This window comes from Trichosurus vulpecula, chromosome 3 (genome assembly GCF_011100635.1).
Source record: "Trichosurus vulpecula isolate mTriVul1 chromosome 3, mTriVul1.pri, whole genome shotgun sequence".
NCBI lineage: Eukaryota > Metazoa > Chordata > Mammalia > Diprotodontia > Phalangeridae > Trichosurus > Trichosurus vulpecula.
The window spans coordinates 98,092,102-98,106,665 of record NC_050575.1 but is presented as its reverse complement, the minus strand read 5'-3'; the positions used below and the strand labels follow the sequence as shown (position 1 = coordinate 98,106,665).

Here is a 14,564-nt window from a genome sequence, read left to right as displayed (position 1 = left end):
AATAAGACATCAGTTCGAAACAAAAGAAAAAAGGTCCTTCCCAGAGCTATCTAAGTGCGAAATGAGCTGCCTAGGTAAGTAGTGAGCTCTCTGTCCCTGGAGGTGGTTAAGCAGTGATTGGACATCTACTCGTCAGGGGTATTGCAGAATACATTACTGCTCGGGTACAGGTTGAACTAGAAAATATCTATGGTCGTTTCTAACTGAGAGACTCTACAATTTCAGCTCTGTTACTGTCAATTTTCATGATCCCTGCATTCTCTGTTAGTGGAAGTAATTTACTCTGTATTTAAATCTTGGACCTAAAGCAATAAAAGCAATTAAAATGGAAATATTTTAGTGTTACTATTTCTATACAGTAATCTATATTTCAGTGATACATTAATTTTGAGAGTAAACTAGTAAATCTAAAGCACTTACATTTCTAAGCCCATTGACTGCAAAAAACAAACCTATTTCCAGTTAAACCTTTTGTGATACACTAACACTGCACAGTTTTTTGGGTTTTTTTTGTAATTAATCATGGAGGTGGGGAGGTTGTGGAGAACAATAAGAAAGCTTTTAACTTCTTTGGTATCAAGGACCCCTTTGGCAATCTGGTGAAGCCCATGTACCCTTTCTCAGACTGTTTCTAAATGAATAAAAAAGTTGAATAAAATACAAAGTTTCAGTTAGGAATTAGTAAAAATAAATATCAAACTTTTTCCTCATGAGTTCACAGATACCCTGAAATCTATCCATGGGTCCCTTGGGTGGGTGGGTGGGGAACGGTGGACCCTAGGTTAAATACTCTGGCTTAGAGGAACACAGTTTATATGACATGAGGAGAAATCAAAGGAGCAAAGCCTTTTGGGGTACTCAGGGGAGTGATCAAAGATATGCTGGTAGAAAAAGCAGGTGACTGGGGAATCATTCAGCTCTCTGGGCCCTTTGACTGTTATGATTCTATGACATTTGAGGAAGTGAAAAGGTCTCAGTTCATCAAGTGGCCTCCAACTCTCTACAGCCCTTCACTATCTCTGACCTCCCTTTCCTAGTTTCTTTAGGGGCTAGTAGGGCCCAACCAGCCCTGGTTGGCCTTACACTATAGGAAAAGAGCTAAGAAGAATGCAGGTGTTGCATTGCTTCTATGGTAATGTAACCATTGATTAAAGGGCAGTATGCCAACTGTATAGATTATACAGGGCTTCTTAAACTTTTTCCATTGGCTTTTTGAGGGCATGTGCAGTGCAAAGTACTTAGGCTTTGTGTTCGGAACCAAGGCTGCAGTGAAGTTGCAACACGGGCGAGTGCTGTGAGAAACACCTTGAATTCATTCCGCATTTTATTTTTCACTAATTTTTGGTTGCTGCGTCTTCAGAACTGTTGCCAAATTTTTCCAGAACCCCATATGGGGTCGAAATCTACCGTTTAAGAAGCATTGACTAGGGACCTCATTCACTTGCTTCAGGACATGAATGGCATCAGGAATCAGGGCTGAATAAAAGAAAAAATTTGGATAGGAATCCCAAAGGCTTTGGAAATTCTCACATAAGAGGGACTTCATGAATTTTATTTTTTAAGTAATCAACTCTCCAAACTTTCACCCCCAAACATTTTATATTGATCATACACATTTAAGAACTGAGAATATCACCTAGGAAATATATCCTTGATAATTAATTATATTTTGGCATATATAGTCATTTTATTATAAAGGAGTTTTTAGGACAGAACCTGAGTAATATTTCAAAGAACAGTTTCATCTATTTCTAAAACTGTCATCATTTTGCCTGACTACTTATTAAAAACAAAAGAGCCTATATCCTATTTCTAATGTGTAATTTAATACAATACAACCTACTAGTATACTTAATTTTTCTACTCTAAAATGTGATTTTTAACATTCTCTAGTAATTGAAGAATTAGGGTTCTACATTATAAACCAATGCAAAAGTGAATATGATAGAAAAAGAAAACAGTTCTTAAAAGAACTGCAAACTATTAACAACCATATGAAAGAATCCTCTGCATCACTAATGACAAGAGAAATGCAAATCAAGGCAACTCTGAGATTACACCTTGCCCCTAATAAAATGGCAAGAGAGAAAAAACAGATACGAATAATCCATACTGGCAAAGTTACAGAAAGACACACAATAATGCGCCGTCGGTGAAGCTCTGAATTGATTCGATCATTCTCAAAAGAAATTGGGAATTACGATAACAAGTTATTAAACTGTCTACACCCTTTGATTCAGAGAGTCTGCTCCTAAGCACATACCCTAAGATACATCCCAAGAAGGTCAATGAAAAGACAGAAAAAAACAGGTTCCACATACACCAAAATATTTATAGGAGCACTTTCTGTGGGAGCAAAGAACTGGAAGCAAAATAAATGCCCACTGATTGGAAAATGGCTAAACAAACTGTGGTACACCAATGTAATGGAATATTACTGTGCTGTAAGAAATGATGAATAAGATGAATGTGGAAAAGAATGGGAAGATTTAAATGAACAGGTACAAATTTAAGAAAACAGAACCAAGAAAACAATATACAACATGATGGGCTACAACACATAAAGGGAAAAAATAATGACAAAAAATATGGAAACTGAGTAGTGGAAAATAATAATGGCCAAGTTTGGCCCACAGGAAGAAACAGACATGAAAAGGCATTTTCTGCCTTTTTGTGGTACGCTGCATATACAACTAGCCTTTTTTAATGTGTTGGTTAGTTTTGCTGAACAGCTTTTTTCCCCTCTTTTTTATTCTTTGTCACAAGGGATGATTTTTCTGTCAGGGGGAGAAGGGAGGAATATATTGGGAAATGCAAGCAATGTAAAAACAAAAAGAATGTTCTTAAAAAAAAAACACAAAATAATTCCCATCAATGTTATATCACTACATACTCGGTGTATTATACCAGCTGAATGGAGATGTTTAATACCACAAAGCATCTGATAAAGAAGGTAAGACATTCTTTCATGGTCCAATTCCATATGAATCACTTGGCATAAATTAGCATCCATTAATTCCATAACCAAATACCTAGAAAGAAATAAGAAATTCCCTTTTACACATATGTACATTAGCAGAATTGTATGGCTATTTAAAGGCTGTATATGTATGAAACCTGTCGGAAATCACAATAAATCTTATCTGGTTATTTATTACATTGGCTAGCTAAAAAGTACAAAAAAACCCATCACATTATTTTTTGAGTATTTTCTAAAAATATAACAAACTATCAAGTATCAGAGAAATAAAGAATGTGCCATGGTCTATTAAAAATTTGTATTTCAGAGAACACAAATGGAACCTATAGCTTTTTATTAAATTAAATAACTTATGTTGTGTGACACAGGTCCCAATATTGGAAAATGCAAAGGATATATAATTTTGGCAGCTTGCAGGACCTCTTCCAACTCAACCAGGGCAGATTATAACTCCTATAAAACTCAGCAGTAAAATCCTAGGAATTTCTTGAGGCCCAAAGCAATCAAAGGACTTGCTCAAGATCAAAGAAAAAAATAAAGTTTGGAAACAGGATTTGAGTCCAGGCTATACTAATTCAAACTCAGCATTACTATCTATGACAAAAAGCTACTTCCAAAGGCCTCCACATGTCAATAAGTGTTAACATAATATACAACAAATTAAGATTCTACTTCATGATTTTTGGAGGAAAGTATGTTGATTTACTAAACTAATCAATTTCACATAGTAATTATAAATAAGCATGCAACTACTACACATGCTGACCAGAGATAGCATAATTCAATATTCCAGAAAAGACCTATAATGAAAGACATTATTTGGTTACTAACAATATTTGGTTATGAATGTAACAAAGCCTCCTGGTATTGTAGTTTCCTCCTAAGGAAGGTGATGAGTTCCATTTTGAAGAAGTCTTTTCTAGCATTTCTCTACAGTGTACAGAGATGTATTTATAAGCATTTAGCCTTAATGATCAAAGAAAGCTAGATGAATGACCAGTGTAACTGCAAAAGTTTTATTTCAACAGAGAAACTGTCAAAAGAAGGACCCTCTGTCCTAAGAGGAGTTTTTTTATTAGATATTTCTTTAAAGTGACAGCTGGGAAAATAGCTACCTTTCTCAATCTTTATTGTATGTTACTTTCCTAGTTTTTTGTTTGTTTGTTTAGTTTTTGGGCAGGGCAATTGGGGTTACAAAGGTCACAAAGCTAGAAGATGTGTCAAGTGTCTGAGGCCACATTTGAACTCAGGTCCTCCTGACTCCAGGGCTGGTGCTCTACTCACTGCACCACCTAGCTGCCTCTACTTTCCTAGTTTTTAAACATTTAAATCTATTAGCTAAAGACAAGAGTAGATATAAGAATACTTACACATCTTGAAATTCTTCTAGAGATTTTTGTGGTGTGAACACATTCAATAAGCTAATTATCTGGGAAGAGAAAATTCACTATTGTTTAGAACACCAGGAAATTTTTTAACCTTAGTTACTAAAACTAAACACTGACAGAAAATTCACTTTAAAATGCAAACTTTCATTATATATTATTTTAGCATATTCTTTCGTGTGTAACAAACAATTTAGTTAAATCAATACTTTAAAGCAGAACAAAAATTAAATATTGGAACAACCAAACCACTTTAACAGATTTATTTAACAGATTATAAAATAGGATAGAGAAGGTGACTACATGAGCAGAGGCATACTGCCCAACTGTCACCTACCTATTTCAGCAAACACCTGAAGTTCATAACAGACATAATGATTGTTAGGAAATCTAGTGAAAAATTATAGTTAAGTGACTTTTTCCATGCCAGAACTGCACAAAAATCCAGCCAGAGGCCCATAGGCAATAGGAAAGAGGGCCATCACCAAAGTCAGTCTAGCCTAGGCAAACAAACCCTTCAGCACACCAGACATTGGCCAGAGATTTGTATAATAGTGTATGCAAGATCCTACGCCTGGAGGCAGCAAGAAGGAGCTCTCTCCCACTCTCCCACCAAGAAAGACCTAGGGAGGTTTAGAAAAAAAACTACCAGAGTGGTCAGAAAACTCCATGGTGAAACCTCTGGAAGTCGCAGGGAGCTGCAGCACTCATACTGGGATAGCCCCTAAACCCCTAGGGTTCCAAGATACTTAACACTCTAACCTGAGATGTTAAAGAAGACCCTCAAGATCCAGTGTTGTCAATCTCAAAGACATAGGAGGGCCTAACTCCAAAAGGTGGAAATGAGCATAGAAACCTAGATGACCCAGGGCAAGCCAAAGTAGGGCCAACCACCCTACGCAGAAGCACAGCATGGGGTAGAGCATGATCCTGACACAAAGGTTCAGGGCCTAAAGCTGGAGAGATGAGTAAGTCAAAGACAACACTTGCTAGTATAAAAAAAGTCATTGTAAATCAAGAGATTCCCCCAGAGGGGTAACTTCGTAACAATTGTAAACAGTTACTCAAAGGAAAAATGGGCTTTCTTCAAGGACTACAGGAATACCTAAAATAAATGTACCAAGAGTTTAAAAAAAAAAGATAAAATAACAGTTATGGAGAAAAGAACTAGAAGAAGGAACAATTTAGAAGGGAGTTATAAACCTTACCTAAATGATTGGAAAAATACAATAAAATGTAAGATCAAAAACAGCTGACCAGGAAATCAGATAATGGAAAGATAATTTAAGAATCATTGGACTTCTTAAAAACCATTATTTAAAAAAAGGCTTGGATATTATATTTTAAGAAATCAAAAAATAACCAAAATGATTAGAACCAAAGGGCAAAGTGAAAATCAAAATAGTCCACAGATCACTTCCTGAAAGGAACTCCAAAAAGAAAAGTCTCAGATTCCCACAACAAAGAAAATAAAATACTGAAAGTATCCGGGAAAAAGCAGACTGAGGTTGGTCAATGTGATTTTCATTTCACATACACAGAAGGCATGGGAGAGAAAGGGAAGAGTAATTGCTGTGGCAGTTATTAATTATTTAAGTTTTCCAGATTCTCACATATAGAACATGTGACCGTTCCAAACATTTCTTTTGCTAAATTTAATTTCCCCATAGAAATATAACTTTAAACTTTACAAATAAGTTTACATTTATAACTCAACCTGAAAATCATTTAATGGTCAGCTAGTATTATCCTTAATTTGCCTTTAGAGATAAAACTAATTAACAAAAAAACCTATGCACTCCCAAGAAACAGAGAATGTCACTCGTGTTAATATATTCAGGAAAATATTACTAACTTACATTTTTATGATTGACACATTTTAACAGAACGAGTTCACGATAAGCTCTCTTTGCATGAGTCTGATTCTGAAAAGGCCGACTTAATTTCTTGACAGCAACATTTATCCCAACAACGGTATCAAAAGCAGCACTGCAATTATGAAACATAATAAACAGTTCACTGTCAGCTTTGGGTAAAAGTAAGATTTGCACAATATATATTTAACTTTCTTTTTCATATACAAAACATATGAAGACAATCATCTGAACCACTAAAATGTCTTTGAAAATGGAGAGGTTCTGACCATTTGTTTCAATTCTACCATGTTCAAGGCCCCATACTAGGCACTAATTATATATTAACCTGGAGTATCAAACAAAGGCAACATTTTAAATGAGAAGTACAGAGACTACCTGAATTTGAGTTCTATTAGAATTGTTCCCATACTTAAACTCATAAACACCACTGACAGACAAGTCTGACCTTCTGTAGATAGCAATTACAGTATAATTCGGCTAGCCCTTTGTGGTTTCAAAGGCCCTCTGCATATGTCAATAAGTTTGCTCTAACAACAATCATGTATAACAGACAACATAGGTACAATTACTTCCATTTTACAGAGGTCTTTGCTCTGTCACTTAATAGTTGTGTGACCCTTAGGCAAGCTATTTAATCTCCCTGCACAAGAGGATCCTGCTCTTCTGAATCTATTAAGGATGTAACTTGCCCAGGGCCCCATGGACAAGTGGCAGAGTAAGGAGTCAAACTCAGGTAGGTATCTAAGTCCAGCCCTGTTCCTACTTTCTCTCAAGTATAAAAATACTTAGTTTGCAGATTCTATCAACATATAGTGTATAGTTCAGTTATTTTTTGCACATAGAATCTGAATTTAGGCCACTGAAACTATACTCAAGTCAACAGTTACTTATTATATACTTTATGGCAATAAAGTATATAATATTATACAAAAGGTCTTAATTTTAAAAAATTTCAATTAGGGAAAAACAGCTATTATCATATGTTTATACATCCTAGGAACTATGAAAGAGGAGGGAGAGAAGCATAATCTAGTCCATCTGAGATGAAATGTACAATAGGAAAAGTGGAAATGAAAAATATCATAATATAAGCATTTCCTGAAATGGTCAGAGGTTCAGGGAGACAGACACACACACACACACTTGAATTGCCTATCTCACAGCTCTTTTTTAAAAATTCTTTTTGGTCTGAATCTGTGATTTCATTTTAATCATGTAAAGAACTCCTGGCGAGGACACTCCCCCTGCCAATGTAGATCAACTGTACTATATAGTCTAGTCTTAGGGAGTTACCTAAGGGTACTGAGACTTAAATGACTTGCCAAGGGAAACAGAGCCGGTGTGTGTCCAAGGTAGAGGGGACTTTAGAGGCCATCTAGTCCAGATCCCTCATTTTACATGAGGCCCAGGAAGGGTTAGTGACTTGCCCAGGTCACATGGGGAGTATCAGATGTAGGATGTGTCAATCTGTATTTGCTGAGGGAGCTTCTTCTCTAGAGTTCCTTACAACAATGAAATCACAGATCTAGATTTTGTAAAAACAAAACAAAACCTTAACCTTTCTCTATTCACAGAAAAAGAACTGGTCCAAATCTTGGCAATAATCTTTAATGACATGTTTTATCAAAGTAAAGACAACTAGATAGATATACATCAATTTTTGTCCACATTCAAGTTTTATACAAGCCAGGTTTTGGAAGAGTGTGGCTTATACTTAGATCAATTTAGGGTGCCAGAAGAGTTCTTATGTATATGTGTATATATAAACACAGGCATATGTACATGAAAATGTTTCAAAAGAATTATGATTTTATCAGTTGAGGTACTCCTTCCATTAAGATAGATTGCAATCCCTTTGTAGCCTCATAGTTTCATAAGCTGTTGTAAAAAAAAAATAATAATGATAATGATAATAATGTCATGATCTTATGGGCAACTTTCTGATGATAAGCATCTCAGAATTATGCTGCGTTGGTTCTCAGATGACAGTCAGTTGTCACTGGGCCTATACTTTTTGGTCAGACCTATCAGAGCTGTGCTCCAGAGGCACTGTCTTTGAGAATCCAGACTCACCACTATGCCACAGGGTAAGAATTAGAGAAGTCTCTGTAATACAGCCATATAAACTAAACACACATACACATATACGTGACAGGTCCTACATGAAGCCACAGGGCTGTCCATGTGCTGTCCACAGGGCATTGTAGGTAACAGAATGAGAAGGTAGGTTGCTAAGTATTCATATATTTTTTTTAAACCACAAATTCATGAACTCATCTAAGGCTTGTAATGTGATGTGGACTGGGGGAGGACGTATCCATAGCTAGGAAATCACAAAATTTTGAAGTGAAATAGTATGTCTCCCACAAACATGCAGATATGCTTATATTCCATAAGCTGGGAAACATGTGATATAAATTTCAATAGCTTTTTCCTCTAGAATGTTTTTTTCCTGTCTCTACCAAACTTCAAGATGACCAAAACAGAAGAACCAAACCTATCAAAGATTTTTATTCACAATGGTATAGCCTTGAATTACCTATTTTAATTACCTAAGGCTTCCGTTTCTTCCTAAGCAACTTGTTATTTTGGCTTGTAAAATAGTATAAACCCAAGTACTCTTTGTTCAATTTGACAAGCTGTTTGAAGGCAAATAGTAAATTGCTTTCTTTAAGGTAAAATATCATAGAATTGTAGCACCAAAAGGGGTTGTGAAGATCATTCAGTCCACACTGCTCATCTCATACATAAGGAAGCTGAGGCCTGGGACATTGTCTTACCCAACACCATATTATAACAGTGGCAGAGCTGGAGCTATGAACCAAACCTCCTGACTCCCAGTCCAGTGTTCTCTCTATAACATCAAAAGGCCACACATAAAGTTAAATGTAAAAGCAACAAAGACCCTCCTGTACAAGAGCATGTTTTGTAGTAGAACATGGAGTTTGAAACACATAAAATGGATAGTCAATAACTTCCATAATCACAGACTATTATGACTAGAAGGAGTCTTATATACAGTTCAATTCTTTAATTTTACAGATAAGAAAACTGTGGCCCATTAAGGAAAAGAGATTTACCAATGTTCACACTGTGGCTTTTTTTTTTCATGATAGAATTTTTAAGATAATGCAAAAATAACAAGAGGTTTAGTACAAGATTCTCCTACTTGCATAGCATTGGAGAAAGCAAAAAGGAATGATATATTAGGTATTTTGTGACAAAGACCTAATTATATCTTCCAATTTTGCCAGACTTAAAATAACTTTTTAAAATGACTAAATATTTCACAGAACTGATTTAGAAATCAAATACTCATCATTATTTTAGTTCAACAGCTTGGATTTTTGGAGAACCGTACGAAATTGGATATTTGTACATTTGAAAAGGAAATAAATATCAGTGCTAGAAAACTTTGTAGTAATTCCATAAATAGCTATGTATATCACAACTATATCAAGAAGACAAAGGTGTTTAAAATACCACCCCTCTCCCCCAAAAACCAATGGCAAAAAGTTTTTAATATACGACTAAAAGTGGTGTTAACATCGTTTCTTTGTCTAAGCTGAGAGGCAGCCTGGTGTTGGGCATCAGAAGGCTTGGGTTCTGGTGCTGGCTCCCTCACTTACCATCCATAGGAAATGACAAGAATATTAGGGCTTGGAATAAATAATATTTTTTGGAAACACCCCGATTTTACAGAAGAGGTCTCTAAGGCCCCAAGAAAGGAAGTGACAACTAAGAGAACACACCTAGTAAGTGGCACTGTTTCTCAAGCATGTATACTCACAAGTAAGTACAAGACACTGTGTTACTGATTGTCTCTACATGCCAGAGAGCTTCAGAATAAGGCAAAGGACACCAAGGTGTGTAAATTTGGAAAGGTTTTCACAAAGCTGATGAGTCTTCAGTCTCATAGGATGGGTAGGATCAGGATAGATTAAGTAGGGAAGCACCTTTCTTCTTTTTTTTTTTTTAAGCAGAGGAAACAAAAGAAACAAAGATATGGAAGTAGAAATAAATATGGCAAATGAAAAGTGGGGGATTAAAGAAGAGTGAAGAGGGGATAACATAGATTTTATGATAGGGAATCCTCAGTGCCTCATGAGAACAAAAAAATGGAAACTCAGTAGGTTTCGGGGACGTGTTCCAGAAACATTCCTCCAATTCCAAAGCATCAATCCTTCCTTTTATTAGGCTCTTTCCCTCTCTCCTCCCCAATCTTAATACTCTATTAAAAATCATTAGCATGTTTCTAAAGCAAAATAATTGTTATGAAGTGAAAATTTTTAAAATTTTACTTGGAATATAGCATTAGAAGTCTCTATGAAAGATAAATATTCTCAGTTTATGGCATCGTATCCAGTAGTTTCAGTGTTTTATATGATTGTAAATATCTGAATAAAAATTATTCATATTTCTACAGCACTTTAAGATTTAAAAAGCACTGAGATAGGTCATTCCCAAGCATTATCATTACTATTTCAGAGAAGAAGTAATTAGGGCTCAAGAAAGTTTGAAAGCCAGAAAGAATTAGAGCCAAGAATTATACTCAGGCCCTCTGATTTCAAAATCTAGGGCTCTTACTACTACACCATAACTGCCTCTGAAAAATCAAAACTGTCTTTTCTACTGCCACTATCAGAAAAGTTTTTATTAGGCGAAGGATGGTAATAAACCTTAAGTATTTTGGTTTCTGATTTAGTTTATTCTGTTCAAATAAAAATTCATAATGAAAAATTTCATTAAAATTTCCTCTTCCTTTAAATTAAAATGATTGGTACAAACCAGCAATCAAAAACCAATCATCAAATAAAACTAATATTTTATAATTTAGCATGGCTTATTAGTGATGGACTAACTTGATGAACTTGTAACAACGCAGTTCTTTTTCATGGTTTCTCTTACAAAAACACAGAGCTTTCATCCTGACAATACTGACTCTTGCCCTTAGCTAGCCCATACATTACTTAAAAATCCTTTATAGATGGCAGGCCATAAATAAAGGTATTTTTAAGTGACCTCAAGATTACTCTCAGGAAAATACATCTGTGATTCAAATTGCTTGGCTCTAAAAGATAAGATGGAATATAAATCAAAAGTTTGTTTCATCTCACAGAAAGCCACGTTAAGAACAAGAAAATGTTCTTAATTTGCATGTATTTCCTGGCATTTTTCTTATACTACACTGGACTTGAGTTCAAATACAAAATGGTACCATTTGAAAGTTAAGACTATCATTTTAGAAAAGACCTATGAATTACTTCCAAAGATCTGTCCTTTTTTCTTGTTTAAATAAACTATGGACTGCAAATCATGTTTTGCTGCTTTGACTTCTACACATTTTTTTCCCGATCACTCAAGAACTACAACAGATGAAAGAAAGCTAAATAAGCCTATCATTAAGTAACTAGTCAAAAGAATTAAACTCGACACCCTCAGTTAAAATGTCCAAAGAGTCTTCTTTTCACACTGCCTCAGGATACAAGATCAAACTGGAACTCTTAACTACTAATTTCACCAGTTTGTATTTAAATTGTTTTTTTGTTTAAAAACAGTGCAGCCCATTCTTGCCTTCATGAAGGGGAAAAAAAGACCTTGTTGCTCAGTAAAATACGGGACAAAAAAAATGTTTTGGAATTGCTGATAGCTGTAGACTAGAAAAAATTTGAAAAACTTTACCTTTAGCTGGCCCAATGATGTAGTGGCAGCTCATTGTCTTACCATGCAAGAGACTAAGGTTCAGGATCAGACAGTAGAGGCTGGACATAGTTGAAGTAACACACCAAAGAAGAGACGGCCAGCCCAACCCCTCACACAGCATCCCTTCCTGGTTACTCCATGGAGTGATAATGATACTGACTTGCCTCATCCTGCCAGTTACTGGCAAGGCACTGCATTGATGGCTCCTAGAAATGGATAGGAGTGATTGGGAATAAAAGGGGGTAGGGGGGGAAAAAAGGTGGCCATGATGAAGAAATGAGCAAACCCCAGAAACTCTCACCAACTCACTGTCAAATCATATACTTTAATATTATAACTATTAGGGGAAAATAACAAAACAAAAAAGGAAATAGGGAATGAAAGATTGCTACCTATTATAATTTATGTAGAGGTCTAAGAAATGAGGTTTGTATCCTGCAAGTAATTTCCCTATGTTTAATTACAGCAAGAAGTAGATCAATTTAGCTCATAATCCTGTAGTAAAAAAATAGAGCATTACAATACAAGCACTTTAAATTCTGGCAAGTCAGCTTTACCTTTTATTGTAACCCAACCACTTCACAATAGCAAAGCGTATTACTTACCAAACAATTCCCTGAGCTCCAGATCCTATTGGTTTTAATTGCTGGTAACGTTTTAGTACTGTGAAAGTTGAATCTGCAACTTGCACACTATAAAAATGACTATCACATTTATTGTCACTCATGATGCAGTGTCACGTGGTTTTCCAAAGACCTGGTACCGTTTGATTTCCTTCAAGAAAAGCACAATATACACGGATTCTTACTTAAATTAAGTATGCATGCTTATGTGAGACATTTATTCTTATCAATTTTAGTAGCTGGTTTCAATTTTTTAAAACTACTCATGAGAATTTGCAGTGAAGATGAAAATTGTGGTATCTTCTGGCACTCGGAGGCATAAAGTTACGTATATTATCACAAAGCAGTCCTCAGTTATGAACAGCCATATTTCATATTTCTCTCAGATATGAACAGCCAAAGAGAAGAGAGAGATCTTGGTCAGAAGCAATATGTGGCAGAGATAATCCAGACCTAGACCCCATACCTTCCTTCCTTCATCCCTGGAACACTGATTTCAGGCCCTTACTTCTAAGATGCTACCCCAGTTACTCTTCCTTCGCCTAGCACTGAATAAGCTCCAGGTCCTTGGAGAAAGGAAGGTTGAGTAGGAGGTTTGACTGGCTGTTTCTTCCTTGGGGTACCACCACAACTGGGTCTAACTTCCACTGTCTGATCATGAACTATAAGATCTGTATCTTGTCAATAACCATCCCAGAACAGAGATGGGCAATACCACAATGGTTTAAAGTTGAGAGAAGTAGGTATATATGCTATCATTTTTATAAGGTAGGCTAGGAGCCTAATCTACATACATTATTTATAGGAAATTACTTTCTAGTTCTAAACAAGGAACTTTTAAGAATATAATACACTCCAGAATTGAGGTATGTATGTATGTATATAACTATATAATATAAAACAATTTGGTAAGTTTTATTGAGAAACCTGTTAAAAGATAAACTAATATTGAAACCTGTGCCTCAAGAAATCTTGATAGCTTATGAATAAATCCCTTCATTATGAAAGAAAAGAAAGTAATTCTTTTCTTGTAGAGTTAAATATTTTTAAATGGAATTTAGCTTTTTAAAAATATAATTAATCTATTTTTAGTTTTCAACATTCATTTCCATAAGATTTTGAGTTTTCAATTTTACTTCCTCCCTCCCCTTTCCCCAAGACTGATATAGGCTTTACTTATACATTCAAATTAAACATATTTTCACATTAGTCATGATGTAAAGAAGAATTAGAACAGGAGGAGCCATGAGAAAAAAAAAAGAAATAAAACAAAACAACAAAATAAAAGGGGAGCAAATAGTATGCTTCCATTTGCATTCAGACTCCAAAGTTCTTCCTCTGGATGTGGATAGCATTTTCCATCATGAGTCTTTTGGAGCTATCTTAGGTCCTTGCATTGCTGAGAAGGGCTAAGTCTAAGAATTAAAATTTAAGAAACTGAAATTCAAACACCTACCTCTGGAGAAAATAAGGTATAGATTACTACCAGCACTGTTAGTGCTACCATCATGGGATTGTATCACTATTTTCTTGTTATTAGTTTCCTTATGTAGTCAGTCTATGTCTCCTATCTGTTTCAACTGGAGGTGGGAGGCACTGTTGCTAAATCATCATTTAATGAACTATACAAATCATAGGTTTAGAAACAAAAGAAGGTACCTCTAAACTTTCTGCAGTCCTTGCTCTCAAGGAGCTCAGTCTAATGGGGAAGCCTACATGCAAACAACTATGTACAAACACCATATATAGCATGTGTGTATATAAACACAAACATATCCATACACATAATAAATTGGAGATAATCTTGGAGTGAAGGTATTAGCCTTAAGAGGATAGGGTTTTGGAAAAGATGGGATTACAAACCAAGCGTTCTTTCAACAGAAACCGGACTGCCTCCTAATTCTACTCTAATGCTTCTTCTCTGTGTAGAGTGTTGTTTGGAAGTGATATAGGATTGATTCTTCATTAAGTCTAACTCCAATGATCCTGGGTGTTC

General features: G+C 35.5%; 1 protein-coding gene across 4 annotated transcripts in view; it reads right to left on the bottom strand.

The window, feature by feature from the left end:
• Positions 1-14,564, bottom strand: part of MAPK9 (mitogen-activated protein kinase 9) — a 45,078-nt gene that overhangs the window by 17,216 nt on the left and 13,298 nt on the right. For 3 of the 4 annotated variants that reach the window (XM_036751825.1, XM_036751826.1, XM_036751824.1), the window contains exons 2-5: positions 12,551-12,719; positions 6,225-6,354; positions 4,351-4,409; positions 2,894-3,032 (exon numbers count right to left, since the gene is read on the bottom strand). In XM_036751825.1, coding sequence (XP_036607720.1) covers positions 2,894-3,032; positions 4,351-4,409; positions 6,225-6,354; positions 12,551-12,672 — 450 coding nt within the window. In that variant the 5' untranslated portion in view covers positions 12,673-12,719. The remainder of the gene's footprint in view (positions 1-2,893; positions 3,033-4,350; positions 4,410-6,224; positions 6,355-12,550; positions 12,720-14,564) is intronic. The other variant, XM_036751827.1, reaches the window with a different exon arrangement.